This window comes from Delphinus delphis, chromosome 5 (genome assembly GCF_949987515.2).
Source record: "Delphinus delphis chromosome 5, mDelDel1.2, whole genome shotgun sequence".
Taxonomy (NCBI): domain Eukaryota; kingdom Metazoa; phylum Chordata; class Mammalia; order Artiodactyla; family Delphinidae; genus Delphinus; species Delphinus delphis.
Genome location: NC_082687.1, coordinates 122181042 through 122201858, shown reverse-complemented (window position 1 = coordinate 122201858; position 20817 = coordinate 122181042). Strand labels below are relative to the sequence as shown.

Here is a 20817-nt window from a genome sequence, read left to right as displayed (position 1 = left end):
GGAGCTTACAGTTTGAGGGTTGGGGTGGGTGGTTAGTAGAAAAATGAAAAGTTAAGAAGATAGTATATAATACATAGCATATCACTACGCAGTAAGTGCTACGTGGAAAATCAAAGCAGAGTTAGGATGGTAGGAGTGATGCGCTGAGTAGGTTGGGGGAGGAGTGTTGCTATTTATGTAGGGGAGGTTAGGGCATCTTGAAGGAAGTATCCAGACTGAGGATATATCAAGTGCAAAGTCTTGAGGTGGGAGTTGGCTTAATATTATCCAAGAGAAACAAGGGGGAGCCTGTGTGGCTGGAACAGAGTGAGCAAGTAGTTGAGTATGTGAGACAAGTCGAGATGTAGTTAGGAGCCACATAATGTATGGACTTGGAGGCCATTGTAAGGACATTCATTTTTCCTTTGAGGAGATTGGAAGCCATTAAGTCTTTTAAACAGAGTAGTGAATGAAACATCCTATGACATGATTTTAAAGGATCACACTAGCTACTGCGTTGAGAACTGGCGTGGTAAATGTGGAAGCAAGGAAACCAGTAAGTGGCCAGTGCAGCAGTCAAGGTGAGAGTGTACTTGGACTAAGGTGAAGTAGAGGTGGTGAGAAGTGTTGTATTCTGATTATTTTTAACATTGACCTGATAGCACGCTGGAAGGTGGAATATGAGAAAAACAGAGGAGTAAAGGATGGTTCTAAGATACTTGGCTTGAGAAATTGTAAGGATGGAGTTGTCTTTTACTGAAAAGAAGAAGACTGACAGGAGCAAGGTGGAGTTTGAGGTCAGAAGTTTCGTTTTGCATATGTTCAGCATTAGACGTCTGAAGTTAGGTAAGCAGTTAGATTTACGAGGCTAGATTCAAAAGAGAGGTGCTGTCTCTATATATCAGTTTGGTTTCAATGGAATATAGATGGTATTTAAGAGCATTAAGTAGCTTATGTAAGGAATGAATGTAAATAGAGAAGATCCAAGATCTGAACCTTAGTGTACTTCCAACTTCAAAGGTTGAGAATATAAGAAGAAAAAGTAGCTAGTATGAAAGGAGCAGAAAGCCAGGTGACAAAGTGAAGACAGTGTCTTTAGAAGGAGGAAGTGATAAGCTAAGTCAGGTATTTGCTGAGTTGAGGATTGATTTTAGTAACATGGAGGTCTTGGGGTATAGGTGGAGTGGAAAATAAACCTTGATTATAATAAGATCATGAATAAGTGAGAGGAGTAAATAGGCAGTAAATATCGGCAGAATTTTTGAGGCATTTTGCTGTAAGGAAGGGGAGCAGCAAAGTTGAATAATAGCTGGAGAAGGATATGTGTTTGAGGGTGATAAAGAAGAGATGAGATTGATGATTCGAGAAAGAAAGGGTAAAGTGCTGGAAATAAATCATTGAGAAGGTAAGATAAGGAAGGATCTGTTATTAGAGTGGGTGGGATAGGAGCACAGATGGTTCATCCATAGTCAGAGGAGGGAAGGCAGTGTATGTAGATCAAAGTGCAGGTGGGTTGGGAGAGTAGATGTTCCAGTGAGTTTGTGGAAGTTCTCTTCTAATTATATATGCCTAGAAGGGTGTGTGTGTGTGTGTGTGTGTGTGTGTGTGCATGCACACATTTTTATATTAAATGTTACTTATACGTATTTAAATAATTTTTTATTATCTAGGAAACCAGGTCAATAGTTGCAAGTGAATGTGGGGAGTAAGGAAATCATGGAGGTTTGAGAAGAACGAAGTGTAAATATCATCTAGGCAAGTGGGGCATGGATGGTTTAGTGTTTCTCCAAGTGCGGTGTAGGCCCCTGCAAGGTCAAAGTTATTTTTAAAATAATACTAACACATAACACAGCATTTGTTTTTTCACTCTTGTTCTCTTTTGAGGGTATAGTGGAGGCCACATGAGAGACTGAGTGCACAAATATTCTGGCTGAGATTTTGATGAGGGTTGCATTGAATCTTTAGGTGAATTTGTGGGAATTGACCTGTTTGCAGTGTTGAATCTCCTAACCCATGAATGTATCTCCTAATTCAGTGTTGAATCTCTTAATCCATGAATATCATGCTAACAATAGTATCTAGATTATTTAAGTCTGTATTTATTGTCTCTTTTTCCTCTAAATTACCAATCACGTATTTCTGCCCTTTTTCTGTCTGATAATTTTTGATTGTATGTCAGACAGTGTGTTAAATGACTGGAGCTCCAGATAATATCTTTCATCAGAGAAGGTTTTCGTTTTTCTCATTTGGGCAGAGAGAGTGAGGGGCTGATATAATCAGGATGGAGGTGGGCTGGGGCTCCTTTGTAGTCTTAGTAAGACTGCTAGTTTATTCCTATTATTTTGGTGTGGACCTTCTAAGCTTTTGATTGAGAGTTCCAAAAGGACTTGATAATTCAGTTCTTCCCCAAGAAATATTTATTTAGTCCTTTGACTTCCTGCCCCTTATACCTTCAAATTCTAACAAGTGTCTTGAAGGGGATGGGTTTTGTGTTTAAAGCAAGTACCCTCCCATTAGCAGAATTTTGTCTCCAACATACAGACTACGGGAGATTTCATGCTGGCTTTTAGACACACTCATCCCAGTTCCCTAGCTTTTTAAATACAACCCAGAATTTAGCAAATGTACCTTGGAGAAAATCAGCCTCTTGTTAGGGACACCTCAGATTTGCACTTTCTCTGAAAGAGACATAGCTGACCTCTGAAAGTTGTGCTGATTTTATTCCTCTGGTAGAGTCCCTCAGGGTGGCCCAAGCCTGATTCTCAGTCCGTACTTAAAATCACTGTATGCCTCAAATCAGCAAATGACCCCTGAGGAGAAAGCAGCAGGTGGTTTGGTTTTTTGTTTTTGTTTTGCTCATTTTGGATCAACTCCCATCCTCTGGAGTTCTAATTCATTTTGTTCTCTTGCTTCAACAGCTTTCTCATATCTTTAAAAACGTAAATTTTGTAACGGATAACATTTTTTTTCTAGCTATTGCAGCGGGAGTTTTGGGCTGCTGCCACCTACTGCATTTTATCTGGCAGTGGAAGTCCCTATGAGGAAGATTTCTCTGGTTCTCTCCTGTTTTATTTGATTTGTGGCTTTGCTTGTTAAATAATTCCTTTTTTAAAAATTGGATTTTATTCCCTCTTTTATTTATCTGAATATCACAACTACATTTTCTTTACGTTCTTTGGCAGTTTTATAAGTTACTTTCATTTGGACATGCACACGTATTCCGATTGTTGAGTTTGCTGCTTTCTCTCTGAGCACTATAAATTTTGTAATTTTTTTTTTTCACTCTCCTGTTTGGTTCACCACTTCTACCTCTGCTCTCCTTGCTCTGATTGCTGATTGCCTCCACCACTCCGCACCCTCAGTGCAGTCTAGGATGAGGGCCAGTAATTGAGATACAAAGCTCACACTCCAAGCCGATACAAGTGATTTTGTAGATTTAGTCACTGACCCATGATCATTTTAGGTTCAGTTCCTGTCTCCAAGGAGGCTGATTTTTTGCCCTCCCTGCTGCTTCTTAAAAGCCATAGCCCTAGGCAGTAGTCTGTGCTTTTTGTTTCCTTCTTTCATTAGTAATAAGGAAAGCCCCTGTTCCAGCCCCTAGTTTCATACAGTGAGTCTGAGTCCTATTAGTAGAGGCAGGGCTACTACCTCGCCCCTTTTACTTCCACCATCTAATCCCCAGGCTGCCATTGCAGACAAGTTTGACAAGCTGAAGTTTTCGGTTCACTCACAGCATTATGCTTCTTTTCTGTTTCTGATACTTTGAAATGTTTATTTTATTTTTGACTCTGGTTATGTTTTTCTTATTTCATTTTGTTTTTATATTCCATCATTCCCTGCTATATTTTAGCAAAGGGGAAACAGTGCATAAAAGCATGAAGTTACAACAATATCTTGGTCAAAGTTTTGAGGGAAATTTTCCCCTACATTTTGGCCAAGCTCCTTACCTGATTTTAATTATCAATTGTACTTATTAGATTTTTTTTTATTGAGTATATAAATTTGATCCCTAACTGGTTTGAGGTATCTTATACCCTGTTCCACATTTTCACATGCTTTAATTTACTGGAGGGTAATTTCATTCCTAAGGAAAGAAAATAGGGAAACAACCTAAGTGTCCACTGACTTAGATAAATTGATAAAGAAATTCTGATATGCATATATGCACATAATTCAGCCATAGTAAAAGAAGGAAATTCTGCCATTTCTGGCAGCATGGATGGATCTTGAGGGCATTATGCTGAGTGAAATAAGTCAGACATAGAGACAAATGCTGTATGACTTCACTTGTGTTTGGAATCTAAAAAACCCAACTCATTGAAATGGAGATCAGCTTTGCAGTTCCCAGAGGCAGGGGTTAGGAGGTGGGGGCATTAGGTGAAGGTGGTCGAAAGGTACAAACTTCCAGTTATAAGAGGTGTAACGTACAGCATGGCAACTATAGTTAGCGGTACTGTATTGTATATTTGAAAGCTGCTAGGAGACTAGATCTTAAAAGTTGGAAAAAAAAATTATTAACTGTGAGATGATGGATATTAACTAAGCTTATTTTGGTGACATTTTACAATATGTACATATATGTGTTGTATACCTTAAACTTATACAATGTAATATGTCAATATATATCTTAACGAAATGGGAGAAAAAGAGAAAAGTAAAACCTGTGTTTGTTTTCCTAAGACAAGATATATTAAGTAAGAATTATTAGTGATTTAGTTTTTCTACTTCTCGTCTTTTTAAAAAACATTTATTTTAAAGCATAGCCTTTCGAAAGAATTTAATCATTTTATTAATAAAATGATGGGCCAGTATGTCAGCATTGTACTTCCAGATGGTTTTGGAAAGTGCTAGGTATTTAGGATTACCCTTCTAGGTAAACTTCAAATGTATAATATTTTGATGCTAAATTTCACCAGATAGTAGTGAGATTTTAGACGGCAGAATTCAAAGTGGGTAATCTGGTAATATTATGTATAATTTTTTTTTTGGTTGAAAAAACTTTCCTCTCTCAATTGAATTCCCTTTGCAACTTTGTGAAAAATCACTTCCTGTATTTATACTGGTCTGTTTCTAGACTTTGATGTGTCTGTCTTTTGCAAATACCATACTATTTTTTTAAATTTACAGACTTTATTTTTTTAGGTTCACTGCTTTTAAGGGAAACGTGTAGAGAGTTTCCATTTATTCCCATCCCTGCACACACACAGACTCCTCCACTATCGACATCCTGCATCACAGTGGTGCATTTGTTATAAATGATGAACCTGCATTGACATATCATTAATACCCAAAGTCCATAGTTGACATTAGCGTTCTCTCTTGGTGTTGTACATCCTATGGGTTTTAAGAAATATATAATAAATGTATCCACCATTATTGTATCATACACAGTAGTTTTACTGCCCTAAAAATCCTCTATGCTCTGCCTATTCATCACTCCCTCCTCGTAGCAACCACTGATCTTGTCACCATTTCCATAGTTTTGCCTTAAGAATGTTTGACAGTCAGAATCATATAGTATGTAGCCTTTTCATATTGGCTTTTTTCACTGGGTAATATACATTTGATTCCTCCATGTCTTTTCATGGCCTGATAGCTCATATCTTTTTAGTGCTGAATGATTTTCCATTGTCTGGATGTACCATAGTTTATTAACATTCACCTACTGAAGGACATCTTGGTTGCTTCCGAAGTTTGGCAGTTATGAATAAAGCTGTTATATACACCATGTGTGCAGATGTTTGCATGGACATACTTTTTCAGTTCATTTAGGTAAATACCAGGGACACAATTGCTGTTTTGTATGGGAAGAGTATGTTTAGTTTTCTATGAAACTGCCAAACTGTCTTCCAAACTTGCTGTGTACCATTTTGCATTCCCACCAGCAACGAATGAGAGTTCCTGTTGCTCCACATCCTTGCCAGTATTTGGTGTTGTCAGCGCTTGGATTTTGGCCATTCTAACTTATATGTCGCAGCTTGTCTTAATTTGCAATTCCCTAATGACATATGATGTTGAACTTCTTTTCATACGCTTGCCTGCTATCTGTAGCTTCTTTGGTGAGGTGTCTGTTCAGGTCTTTTGCCTATTTTTTATTCAGTTTGTTTTCCAGTGTCCAGGTGCATCTGCCCCAGGTAAGTAAGTGCTTACGTTCTATGTCTGCCTGCAGATGTCTGTGTCACCTTAGATTTTGGGCTAGTTGGTTGCCCTGTGACCTAAGCACTCTCGTAGGTTCATGAAAAGTCTTGAACTTGCAGTTTGCCTGGCTTATTTTGTTGTAAGACTGGGAGGGAGGCTCTTAACTAGTTCTCTACTCCTGAGGGAGTGAGCCAGAGAATGAGATGAAACTCAATGTTCAACAGTGAAAACCTTAAGAAACTATTGTACGTATAGTATCTGTCTAATAGTATACTCCTTACAATACTTGTAGGAGCTTTTAAAAGTTAATTAGCCTCTTGAGAAAGAGGCAGTAAGTAAACTCACTGTATTAAAAAAAAAATGGATTTCATTTCATAATTGCCCTAATGGTCTTTTAGCTGCCTTTCTGCCTGAAAATCAGAAGGCCAGCTGCAGAAGCATGATGCTGCCAGCGCTTATTTTCAACATAGAATTGAAAATGGGGGGAGAGCTAGCTCAAGGACTTTAAATTAAATTCATAAAAGTATTAATGTAATATATATTGCCTGAATTTTAATAATGCACCTAAGAAATGTAAGACATTTAATAACGTATATCTACACAGGTAAAATCCTGCGGCACACTGCTGGTTTTAAAGATGGTGGTTATCTTTGTCTGAATGTGATAATCTAATACTATCACATGATCTCATTTTGAAGATAATATATACATATATATTCACAAACAGAGGAAAATCTGTTTTAGACTTCTAAAGCACTCTTGCTTTGTGTGTGTATACTTTGATGGGATTGTCATTTATAAAATGATAAAACGTAATCTGGTAGAGATGTGGATCTGTGTGTCACTTGGTGGTGTAGGTATCCCCATATGGTGCTTTTGATGGAATAAATAAAGGGAAACTGAATATGGGAATTCTGAGTCTAGAAAATTTTTTATCTAGTGTTTCAGAGTAGCAGTTTTCCTATTAATTACCATTCATTCACGAAGCAGATTTTACTGAGTGTTTGTGATGTGCAAATAATGGTTTTGAGTGCTGGGAATCTAGCAGTGCACAGGACGGGCGCCATCCCGGGGGAGGCAGCACGGAAGTGGAGGAGCTTCACCCCAGCCTTACAGTGAAAGCGGTACACGAGATAACGCAATAAATTACTTTGAGGATGGGATCAACACTACGAAGAAAACAGGATGAGTTGTTAGAGGAACAGTAATACACGATGAAGGCCATTTAAGACACGGTGACCAAGGAAAACCTCTTCAGGGATAAACTTTGTGTTGAAATCTGAAGGAAGAGAAGTTCGGCCTCAGGGAGCTTTCTAGGCAGAGGGAGTACCAAGTACATAGGCCCTGACTGGAGGAAAGCTTGCTGTTAGGACTGAAAGGGGGACCAGTGGCTGGAATAAAAGGGAGGACTCAGGAATTAGTCCTAGGATTTTGACTTAAGAAACTAGGGGGGTGATGGGATACCACTAACTGACATGGGGAAAATGGGTGGGGAGGAACTTATTGGGGTAAATTGAGAGAATGCTTCTTTAAACATGTTAAATTTGAGACGCCTGTAGGACATCCACATGGAGATGGTAGCAGACAGTTTCAAGTTTAGAGGTGATGTCAAGACTAGAAAAAATTACTCAACATTTTTAAAGCCATAGTTTGGCTTCTGGTTTTGACATGACTGACTAAGGCCCGGGAAATAGTCTAATAGCAAGAAAGTGAAACTATGAGAGACCTGTAAACCCCAGCCTCAAGATAAATGTGGAAGTTAATACCAAACTGAGATGCAGACAAAACTGACACAACATTTACTCTTTGAAATAAATGTATACCCTGAACATCATCAAGAGCATAAAGACCCTCATTTGGAACCACAGAGACAGGTTATAGACTTATGCTAGAGGTTTCCCTGGACCCAGTTAAGCAGAATGGAAGAACAAAGAGTGCTGGGAAGAATGAGTCTCACAGATGAGCTCTGTGCAGGAGTCAGACATCCTGCACAGAGCTCATCTGTGAGATGGGGGTGATGGCGAGGGGGCTGTGGTGAGAAAGGCCTTGTGTACATCCCCACAGCTTCTCAGCTTAATTGGTTGGGGAGAAGTAGAAGCGCAAAGAAGTTGTTCATGCCCATAACTCTGAGTCATAAGGAGATTCTTAGAAGCCTGTACACTGGACACACTAACCTGCAGTTGCTGATCCAGAAAGAAGTTACCTTACTGAAGAGCTGTCACAAGATATGTAAAAATATATCTCAAAACCAGTAGGGAGAAGGGGTCTAAAAAACAGCACCAGACTAGGACTTCCAAAACTATGTTGAATAAGAGTGGCGAGGGTGGACATCCTTGTCTTGTTTCTGATCTTAGAGGAAATGCTTTTAGTTTTTCACCATTGAGGACGATGTTGGCTGTGGGTTTGTCGTATATGGCCTTTATTATGTTGAGGTAGTTTCCTCTATTGCCCATTTTCTGGAGAGTTTTTATCATAAATGGGTGTTGAATTGTGTCATAAGCTTTTTCTGCATCTATTGAGATGATCATATGGTTTTTATTGTTCAGTGTGTTAATATGGTGTATCACATTGATTTGCATATATTGAAGAATCCTTGCATCCCTGGGATAAACCCCACTTTATCATGGTGTATGATCCTTTTAATGTGCTGTTGGCTTCTGTTTGCTAATGTTTTGTTCAGGATTTTTGCATCTATGTTCATCAGTGATATTGGTCTATAATTTTCTTTTTTTGTGACATCTTTTTCTGGTTTTGGTAATGGATAAAGAAGGCACATATATACAATGGAATGTTACTCGGCCATAAAAAGAAATGAAATTATTTGTAATGAGGTAGATGGACCTAGAGTCTGTCATACAGAGTGAAGTAAGTCAGAAAGAGAAAAGCAAATACCATATGCTAACACATATATATGGAATTAAAAAACATGGTACTGATGAACCTAGTTGCAGGGCAGAAATAAAGAGGTAGACATAGAGAATGGACTTGAGGATGTGGGGTGGGAGGGCGAAGCTGGGGTGAAGTGAGAATAGCATCAACATATATACACTACAGAATGTAAAATAGTTGGCTAGTGGAAATTGGCTCGGTGCTTTGCGATGACCTAGAGGGGTGGGATAGGGAGGATGGGAGGGAGGGGATATGGCGACATGTGTATGCACATGGATGATTTGCTTTGCTGTGCAACAGAAACTAACACAGTATTGTGAAGCAACTATACTCTAATAAAGAGCTAGTAAAAAATGATTTGCTTTGCTGTGCAACAGAAACTAACACAGTATTGTGAAGCAACTATACTCTAATAAAGATCTAGTAAAAAAAAATCTTATATTTTTAACAGTCTATTTTAAGTGAATAACAACTTAAGTTTGAAGGCATAATAAAGCTCTACATTTTACTCTTCCTCCCCCAAAACAAACAAACAAACAAAAAAAAACAGCACCAGAAATGCTCACCAGAAAAATATTGCCATGGAACAAAAAGAAAACCGTAGCCAAACATATTGTCTTAAATGAAAACATAATTAATGAGCAATTGCCTGACTTCAACAGTTGCATGAGGCAGAGATATAAGTGCTTGGAAAAGAGATGGTGAGACAACAGAATGAGGTGAAACTTAGCCAAAATATATATGGGGATTTACTCTGTCTGTGAAAAGAGAGATATTTCAAATCAAGTCAATAAGAGAAAGATAATTTAGTAAATAGTTTGGGGATAACTGTGGAACCATGTGGGGAAAAAAATTGGAAACCTAGTTCACATCTTATGTCAAAACTAATGTGATTAAAAAATAAAATTTTCAAAGCTTTTGAAGAAAACATGAGGAAGTGTTTTTTTTAACCTTTAGAGTAGGGAAGTCCCCTCAGAAATGAAACATATAAAACTCAGAATTCATAAAAGAAAAAAGACTGATGTGTTAACATATAAAACTCAGAATTCATAAAAGAAAAAAGACTGATATATTATATAAAAGTAAAAAAAGAGAGAAATTGTACATTTAAAAAAAAAAACCCTTTAAAAGTCAAAAGAAAAGTAACAAATGATGGAAAATATTAGCAACAAAATCATTTTCTTAATACTCTCCAAAAAAGGGAAACATTAATCTTTTGGAAAATGGATAAAGGATATGAAGACACAGTTTAAAGAAAAAGAAATAAAACTCCTAGACATTTGTAAATAAGATTGACCTCATGATAAGGAAATGTCAACTAAAAGCATAATGATGCCATTTTCTGCATATCTGTGGAAAATAATGTTAATTGCTATAATGGAGGGGCTAGGGAAACAGGCACTCTTAACGCAGCTGTTGGGAGGGTATGTTTATATAATTTCTAGAGGGTATTTTGACAATATCTGTGAAGATATACACAGATATGCCCCTTAACCTAGCAACTCTAATCCTAGTAATATGTCCTACAGATATACTTGTATATTTTAAAATGGTATGTATAAGAATATAGTAAATTTAAACTGAATCATATGAATAACCACATTAAATGTAAATGGTAAATACACTAGTATAAATGGCAGTTTGTCTGATTTAGATAAAAATGTAAGATCTAATTATATGTTACCTAAGACAAATATACATAAAGAGACATATAGCTTAATTAAAAAAAAATGAAAAAATATATACCTGACTGTTTTAGCTTACTGCCCTTGGGTTCCTTTGTTTTTGAGGCAGAGATAGCAGTATGCTGATTTTTTTTTTGAATTTTATTGTATTTATTTTTTTATACAGCAGGTTCTTATTAGTTATCCATTTTATACATATTAGTGTATATATGTCAATCCCAATTGCCCAATTCATCACACCACCACCCCCACTCCTCGCCACTTTCCCCCCCTTGGTATCCATACGTTTGTTCTCTACATCTGTGTCTCTATTTCTGCCCGGCTTCATCTGTACCGGTTCATCTGTACCATTTTTCTAGGTTCCACGTATATGCGTTAATATACGATATTTGTTTTTCTCTTGCTGACTTACTTCACTCTGTATGACAGTCTCTAGATCCATCCACGTCTCTGCAAATGACCCAATTTCATTCCTTTTTATGGCTGAGTAATATTCCATTGTATATATGTACCACATCTTTATCCATTCATCTGTTGATGGGCATTTAGGTTGCTTCCCTGTCCTGGCTATTGTAAATAGTGCTGCAATGAACATTGGGGTGCATGTGTCTCTTTGAATTATGGTTTTCTCGGGGTATATGCCCAGTAGTGGGATTGCTGGATCATATGGTAATTCTATTTTTAGTTTTTTAAGGAACCTCCATACTGTTCTCCATAGTGACTGTATCAATTTACATTCCCACCAACAGTGCAAGAGGGTTCCCTTTTCTCCATACCCTCTCCAAGCAGTATCCTGATTTTTAACTGCACAGGGGCTCGGTGCCCCTAACCCCCAAGTTGCTCAAGGGTCAGTTGTATATAGAACAATTGAACAACACTATCACCACTTGACCTAATGGACATTTATAGAATAGTCCATCCAACAATAGCACACACAGTCTTTTCAAATGCTTACACGTTTACTAAGTTAGACATTCTGGACCATAGAACAATGCTTAATAAATTTAAAGGTGTGCAAGTTATACAAAGTATGTTATCTGATCACAATTGAATTTAAATAATGGTAACACAGGAACATAAAATACCTGGGAGGTCCCCAAATATTTAAAAACTATACCACTCACTTCTCAGTAACCTGTTTCAAAGAAGAAATCAAAGGGAAATTATTTTGAATTGGTTGATAGTGAAAATACTTGAGGGAAATTCATGACATTAAAGGATTATATTAGAAGTATGAAACAATGATTTCAGTTTGTATTATAAGGAACTAGGAAAAGAAGAACACATAACCTGGAGTAAGCAAAAGACGGGGAATAATCATCAAATCCTATCAATTTCACCCACCAAATTTCCCTCAGATCTGTCTACTTCATTCTGACCTTGCTGCTTACTACCTTATTTATAACATTGGTTTTAGATAGACAGTAGACCGTCGTGGGTAAGAGTGTAGACTAGGGGGTGACTGACCATCCTGGTTTGCCCAGGAGTGGGGCGTGTGGGGCATGGACAGGGAGGAGGAATGGCTGGTTCTCAGCACTTAGAACTGGTAAAGTCCTAGGCAAACCAGGCTGAATGTTCTACCCTTGTGTAGGTTCTAGAGCCAGACCCTGAACTTCAGACCCTTCCTTGAGCTTTGGATAAGTGACTTCTCCTTGTGTGCCTTGTTTTCCTCATCTGGAAATGGGTATTACAGTAGTACCCACCTTAAAGACTTAATGTGAGAATCAAGTGAGTTGATGCAGATGTGAAGTACTTAAATGCAGTAAAGCACTGAATTAAAGTTAGCAGTGATGGCCTTGGTAACAGTAGTTCAGGATGGAGATTGTTTTTTCTTTTTTTCCCTTAAATTCTGAGCAGTGGCCTCCTATCGCACTCTTTCCTTCTAGACTTACTCTGTTTCAGGCTTTCCTTCAACTGTAGCCAGTTATCGTTCTAAACACAGATATAAACATATCAGTTCTGTGCTTAAAGTACTTCACTGGCTCCTTAGTACCCTTAGGTCAGAGTTCACATTTCAGAATACTTTGTAAGTCCCAGCATTTACTCTTTCAGTAATTTTCTTCAGTATGTTGTTCACTGGTCCTTCTCTTCCCCCAGCCTGTGCGTGTCCTACTGCCTTAACTAGATTTTTTTTTTCCTGTGTCTGTTGCCTTACTCTCGAACTTTCTCCTGACTAAGCTCCTCTCCTAACTTTGCTGATCTCTCCCCTTACCCTATCCTGATCAAAAACAGGTTAGGTGGGGGCTCCCCCCTGGTGGCGCAGCGGTTAAGAATCCGCCTGCCAATGTAGGGGACACGGGTTCGAGCCCTGGTCTGGGAAGATCCCACATGCTGTGGAGCAACTAAGCCCGTGCACCACAACTACTGAGCCTGTGCTCTAGAGCCCATGAGCCACAACCACTGAACCCACATGCCACAACTACTGAAGCCTGCACGCCTAGAGTACGTGCTCCACAAGAGAAGCCACTGCAATGAGAAGCCCGTGCACCGCAACGAAGAGTAGCCCCCGCTTGCCGCAACTAGAGAAAACCCGCGCAGCAACGAAGACCCAACACAGCCAAAAATAAATAAATTAATAAAATTTTTTTAAAAAAGTAGTTAAGGTTATGGTCTCTCTCAAGTGGCACTGATTACAGGATATTACAATAGTATATTATGATAGTATATTTTATATGTACTATATATAGAAATATATATATACTGTATATGTATATATGTACTGTATACGTAGGTAAATATATAACACTGGTTTTACGTCAGCCTTCTTTGTTCTCATAGTAGAGGAACTATATACATAAGGTACAATAAAGGACATTTTCCTAAATTTATAACATTCCTTCTGCCAGGAGGGCCCTGCCTTCCCTTTATTGTAAAATTTATTGCAAATTTATTACTATTCCTGGAGAATTTTAATTGATCCTTCAAAACTTAGTTCATCTTGAACACCTAATATTTGAATGTTTCTCTGACATTTTCTTCCCTTCTTATCTACTTCCCTTGAGTTGATCATTTCTTATCCACTGTGTTAGTAATTTTACTGCTTTTTTTGGTAGCACTGAGCAGCCTACATTGAAGTTATTTGTTTTCCAGTATAGGCTACAACAGTGTGAAGTCTTTACTTAGGATCTCCTATGGGTACAGCACTGCTAGGTTCTGGGGTTATACTCATGAGCGAGACTGACATAGTCCCCGTTCTTTTGATGCTTAACTTCTAAAGAGAGAAATAAGAATTAATGACATTGAGTAAGTTTAACATTACAAACTTGACAATGCTGTGAAAGAGAAATACTTGATGTTGTGAAAGCATATTATAGGGTCTTGGTTTTGAGAAAGTGACTCTCAAGCTTACCATTGAAGACCAAGGAGGAGTTAATTACATGAAGAGAGAAGGGAAGCACAGACCAGGCAGAGGAGACTGCAAACCAAAAGGCCCTTGTGTAATTGTATCTAGTAAAAGTCATGGAAAAAGCTAGTATGGCTGGAGGAACATTGTGAAAAGTTTGATCTGCTGCAGTAGGAGCTCTGGAGGGAGTGGCTGGAGGCATGTAGATTAGTGTGGTTCCTGGGTGAACGAGATGACGGCAGTTTGGAGTAGGGTGATGATACAGACCAGGGTGGGTTTGAAGACTTTTATAAAGAAGCATTGACAGGACTTAGTGATACATTGGATCTTGGTTGCCATCAGGATTGAAAGATTAAGAAGAGAGTTGTAGAGAGGATTATCTGTACGTTTCTGGTGTTCATAATTAGATGGATTCTGTCCTCTTCACCGTTGTATCTTTCAGTACCTCATTCAGCATATGGAATGCTCATGTAAATATTTGTTGAAAATGAATGAGTATTGTTTCAGTTATGAAAAAGTTGTATTCAACTTCAGTATAAATTATCTGAGTAGGAAATGTGTTGGGATTAAACCTAATAATTTATCCTTTACATTGAAATTTGAACATACATCAAATGGAATCTAGACTGTAGTTTATCTTTGAAAAGTCTTTTAAAATAAAACTTGTGTATGACAAACTAGATGAAGTGCAGTCATTTTGTGAGAGACATGATGATAAAATCTTCTAAATTCTAGAGAACTCTTGATATCTTTTCTATTACTGAAGTGATCCCCAGTTACTTTTTCCTTTCCAATACATTTTAGCTTTGTGATAAACAATTCAAGCTTTTATTATTGATAAAAATTTCAGGAAAGGAATAGTGAAATCTTGTTTCAGGTTCCTACTGCCCTTCTTAAGAATGCTGAATCAATAATACACACACACACACACACACACACACACACACACACACACACACTTTATTGTGGAAAATGTTGTTGTTATTGGAAATGTGAACTATTTAGGACCAGTATTCTCATTAAAGTAAGGAATTGAAACTTGTACAATAGTTTTATTCTAAAACATTAATTTTTTTCTTAAAACAATATTTATAACCTGTAATTCTAGTGTTTGGATAATAAACCTTAATATCATAGCCAGTAACATTCAAAATGCTCATATGGATGTGTTTCACAGGTGTGTCCTGCTCCCTCTCTTGGGAATGAAGCCTCCCCAGCAAAGCCTCTATCTGCTTGTGGATTCAGTGGATGAAGGGTGTAATGTTACGGAAGGTGAACAGACGTCTACCAGCTTATCTGGGACTGTGGCAGAGCTTTTAGCTGGTCACCACGAGTTCTTTCCACCATGGCTATTACTTCTCTGTTCTGCCCGAAAACAGAGCAAAGCTGTTACTAAAATGTTTACCGGTAAGCATAATTCCTGCCATCTTCAAATGTTTTTCATTGATGAACTAAATAATGCATGTGTTTCTTTCTTAGAGGAGAGTACTCAGTTGAAAATCTGGTCATTGCTTCTGCTATTCTGTCAGCTGTTCTATCTGTTCTATCAGCTGTTTTCAACTGTACTTTTTAAAAGTTGTATTAAAAACAAGCCATAGAATATTTTAAGATCATTTAATAGTACCTTTTTTTTTTTCAAGATTCTTTATCTAACATCTTTAGTAAAGGTTACGAGTATTTCATGCCATATTAGCTGCTTTATATCTGTAGGGCTGCAATTTTTATGCTGATGTGTCCTGATCAGCTTATGATATTTCTTCTAACTAGACTGAGAGTAGTGAATATGTGTATTTAAAAATCAGTGGCAGTTTCTCCAAGACGTGTTTCCTGGTCTAAGAGGAGAGACAGTCAACAGCCATTCAGGATGCCTCTTGAAGTAGATCCTTTTTTTAACCCTTTTCTGATGTGTGAGAAAACAATCTATACAATGTATAGAACTACCTGATCAGGTTTTTTTCTTCCTTTACTTTTCTTGTTTCCCAACTCTACTTTTTTACTACCACAATAAAGTTGTGGTTTCTCCTATTAGATTATGTAAAGCCCTTTTTTTCTTTGTGCTATGGGAAGTAAAAGGAGCATAAATAAATCATAAATAAATCACAGGATTTATAGTGTAATTGGAAAGATAATTAAGTTATTGGTTAATTAGCCATATCACTTGTAAATAGTTCTGTACATTTTACAGAATGGTGAAACCCTACTAATTTGTTAAAATGGTTTCCTTTATCCAGATTTATTCCCTCTTTTAGATTCCCTTGCTACTAATAACAGCACTTTTGATTTGATTTCCGTTATACTATTCTGTTCTGTTGTTATTGAAAATCTAGTTGATAAAAGTTGGGGGATTAACAGGATAACAGCTAATACTTAATGTAGCTCTTAGTATGTCAGGTCCAGATAAAGTTAAATCCCCTTTTGGTCTATGGCCTCCCATTTCTTTCCCTTCCTCATTTGAGACGACCAGTATTATTAGTTTATTTTCTGTCCTTTCAACTCATATTTGCATTCTGTATATTTTTATAGTTCACATAAATGAAACACTGCATACACCATCCTAGCTATTCCCATTTACTGGCTATGTGACCTTATGCAGCTTACCAACATGACCTGTGCCTCAGTGCCCTTATCTATAAAATGAGGATTACACATTCCTACTACTTTCCCCACAGAGTTTTTGTGAGTCTAAATGACAAATTACATGTGAAGCACTTAGAACAATGCCTAGTACATAATAAGTGCTTCATAAGTGTATTGCTGCTGTTATTATTATTATCACTATATCCTTTTGTTTGATAGCATTGTTTTTGAGCCCTATTCCTATTACTACTTATAAACCCAGTTCATTGGTTTTAACTGCTGTATATTATTCCTTCCCATGAATAAATCTCCAATTTTTCCATTATCCTATTCATGGACATTTAATTATTTCAGTTTTTCATTATTACAAAAAATGCTTCATGGACGTACTCGAACACGTCTTGTGCACGTGTGCTAAAGGTTTACATTACAAACCCAGACAGAATTACTAGAGAATAGAGTGTGTACGTTTTGAGCTTTAGTTAATTTTGCCAAATTGCTATCTGGTGTGCTTGAAATAATTTATGCCTCTGCCGGCAACACATGAGATTTCCCCTTTCTCTATATTTTCGTCAGTTCACGTTTGTTATTTTCAGATCTGCATTTTCTGCCTTAGGGGCTTGCGCTTGACGTTCCCTCTGACGGGAATGACCTCCTCCTGAACTTCTTACTATCTTAACATTTCGATCTCTTCTCAAATACCAGTCTCCTGCAGGCTTCTCCATATTCTTCTATCCGATTTCTATTTTTGCCACCTCAACTACTTAGGCACACATTTTTCTTCCTATGTCTTATTACTGTTTAAAATTGTTTACATTTTACATTTGTTTTCTTACTTGGGTGTCTCCTCCACTAAGATACAGCCTCCATAAGAACAGGAAATTTGCTTGTCTTGTCCACCACTGTATCTCCTCAACATCTAGATCAGAGCTTCGAACAAAGCAAAGAAATGAATTTGTGTTTCTTTGAACTAGGTCTTGGTGGAGAAAGCAGTGAACCAAGAAGGACTAAGGAGGAACTGAATATGGTCTTGTTCTCTTACCATACTCCTTCTTATTAAAAATGCTGAGCTGTAATAAGCATCAGATCACATCTCTGTTGATGATAGGTTTGGAATTTGGTAGTAAACGTTGAAGAATATTACTAAAGTTATGAATACATATTTTCAAGTTGCTTTCCAGAAAGATATATGTCATATATTTCTACCTGAGAGTGTTGGTTTCTCGGAACTTCCACCAGTATTGAATTATATATTTTCATATTTGCAGATTTAGTGTGTGAAAAATAGTAGCTCATTTTTATTTATACTTCTTATTTACTATTGAATTCTTCCCCCTTATGCTTAACTTATCAATTTGTCTCTTTTTTTTCCTTTGAATTAGTACTTTCTCACCTTTACCTAGGTTTCCTCCAGGAAGTTAGTGATATTCTTATTGATTCTTAAGAGGGCTTTTATTTCATATTTTTTTATTCTTTGCAGCTATTTTCTTCAGCTTTTTAAAACTGTAGTAATTCTTTTGAAGTCCCTTATATTCACTCTAATGTATTGTCCTTTACTATTGTATATTCTTATTTTTACATTTAGTGATTTTTATCCTTATAGTATATATTCTACCGAATGGTGTGAAATAAGACTCTTATCTGGATACTTTATCAAATCACAGATCTTCTCAGCACTGTTTATGAACTCCCTGTACCACTAGTTGTCAGTGCTTCTTTTATCTTAAGTGTAGGCATATGTGCATGTATGTGTGTGTGTGTGTTATTGATGTATTTCTAAACCATCTGTCTGCTCTTCTAAACTGTCTGTTGGCGTTTTTATGCAACTGTCACATTGGTTTAATATTTTAAATTTTCTTGTACAGTTACTTCCCAGTCGTCCTTGCCATCAATATTATCCTAAAATATGTGTTTTTACTTTTATTCCACTAGATTGACTTGAACAGCTTTTTAAAAATTATAACTACTAATGATGTAAACAAAATTATTACATTTGGTTAAAATTTAGGAAAAGTTTGACATTTAAAATATGCTTTCCTTCTGTCCATGAACATAGCATTTTTTTCACTTATTAAAAAAATTTTTCAGCGTTCCTTATGTCCTACATGTTTCTGCTTTCTACTGTTGTTTTAATGAAATATATGGATTTTGAATTGAGATGTATGCATTCCAAATTAGAATTGTCAGGTGCAACTTATCTCACAGGCTTGACATAAGAAGAAGTGTTATGTATGATAAGTACTGGAAGTGCTGCTTTAAAAATAATTGACTGTCAATAAATGTTGATCTCTTATATTTCTTTCAGAACCAAACCAAGAACCAAACCTGTTACTGTGGAGGGTTAGCCTAGATTCTGTCTTAATTACCTCAAGTTTCAATCATGGTATCTTAGTTATGTAGGTTTAAATTACAGATATTTATTCATAATAGGCCATATGATCTTTCATGTCAATCATTATCTACAAGATCACTTCGGAAACTTTAAAACACTGTACAATGTAAGGTGGTAGTTATTATTTTTAAAAATCCTTTTTATTAGCAACATGCCAGGTGTTTTCCAGCTTAAATTGTTTTAATGAATTTATAAAGTCAAAAGCAAATGAACACACAAAAAAGGTTTGGAGGCAAGTTATCTCATATCACTGATAAATGTACAATGTTATACACTTCTAGGCATGTTTTAAATTCTTCAGATCAGGAGTGTCTTTTCGTAATTAAAATTTATCATTTGAAATTAATTCTGTTGAGACTAATCAATCAATTGAATGTATGTAAATATATATAATTACAGATTCCATTTTATATAGATTTAGAGGTATGCAAATTTGTTATTTCTTCATGTGTCATTCCTGGTAGGTTGTGTTTTTCAATAAATTTGTCCATTTCATCTAAGTAATTCAAGATTAGTGTCACAAAACTGAATTTTTCAACTTTCTCTCCAAACCTGTTGTTTGTCCTTTAGTGGTCTCTTTTTCCATGCTTTTGGCCACACCACAAAAGAATCTCAGCTTTGACTCCTGTTCTCTTTCCTTCTCCACACTTACTAAGCTCTACGCCATCTAGCTCTTATTAGTAATTTCCAGATCCAACTTTTATTTTTATCTGTTGCTGCTACTGCTTTGGTTGTTGAGGTTTTCAGTGATTCTTTTTTGTTTTTTGAATTTTATTTTATTATTATGTTTTTATACAGCAGGTTCTTATTAGTTATCTGTTTTATACATATTAGTGTATATATGTCAGTCCCAATCTCCCAGTTCCTCCCACCACCACCACCCCTTTTTTTAAAATTAATTATTTATTTATTTTTTGTCTGCATTGGGTCTGCGTTGCTGCGTGTGGGCTTTCTCTAGTTGTGGTGAGCAGGGGCTACTCTTTGTTGCAGTGCGTGGGCTTCTCACTGCGGTGGCTTCTCTTGTTGTGGAGCATGGGCTCTAGGCGCGTGGGCTTCAGTAGTTGTGGCACATGGGCTCTAGAGCGCAGGCTCAGTAGTTGTGGCGCACGGGCTTAGTTGCTCCACGACACGTGGGATCTTCCCGGACCAGGGCTCTAACCCGTGTCCCCTGCATCGGCAGGCGGATTCTTAGCCACTGCGCCACCAGTGAGGTCCTAGTGATTCTTATGTAGACTTTATCACAGCCTCTATAAGAGGCTTTGCCTCTAGAGTTGACTCCACCTGTTCATCTTTAGTGATGTTAGAAGTCTTTCAGAATGCGGGTCTGCCTTGGTCCTCACTGACTGCTCACCACAAAGTGAGAGTCTCATTTCCTCACATAGTACCTGGCATATAGTAGGTGATATATACATTTGTTTTATTCAATTGAGTAAGAGTATTTTACTCAGTATTAATTGACCATCACTAATCTTTGCTGAATTTCTAGATTTACTCCTCTTAAGAGAGTTCATTCACTTAGCAGTTTTTTCTTTTGGAAGATGAATTACACAGTTGTCTAATATAATATATATCCATGTCTATAAAACAGGATATCATCTTGCTTTGGAAAATGATATGGTTTCCTTTAAAGAACTTAAAGTGAGTTTTGAATAGCTGTAACTAGTATGGTTTTAGGTTGGTTTGAATTTTATTAAGTTGCTTTATTTTCACAGTGCTGAAATTTTGTTAGCATAATTTGACCAAGTTGCATCTTCAGGTTCAAGCTGTTTATTGACAATCTAAGATTTAATTATTTTAACTTGTTAACAAGTTAA

The 20817-nt window shown here is 36.9% G+C and overlaps 1 protein-coding gene across 2 annotated transcripts in view; it reads left to right on the top strand.

Moving 5' to 3' along the window:
* Positions 1-20817, top strand: part of ANKRD50 (ankyrin repeat domain containing 50) — a 40979-nt gene that overhangs the window by 13956 nt on the left and 6206 nt on the right. For both annotated transcript variants that reach the window (XM_060012957.1, XM_060012959.1), the window contains exon 3: positions 15212-15441. In XM_060012957.1, the coding sequence (XP_059868940.1) occupies positions 15212-15441 (230 nt within the window). The remainder of the gene's footprint in view (positions 1-15211; positions 15442-20817) is intronic.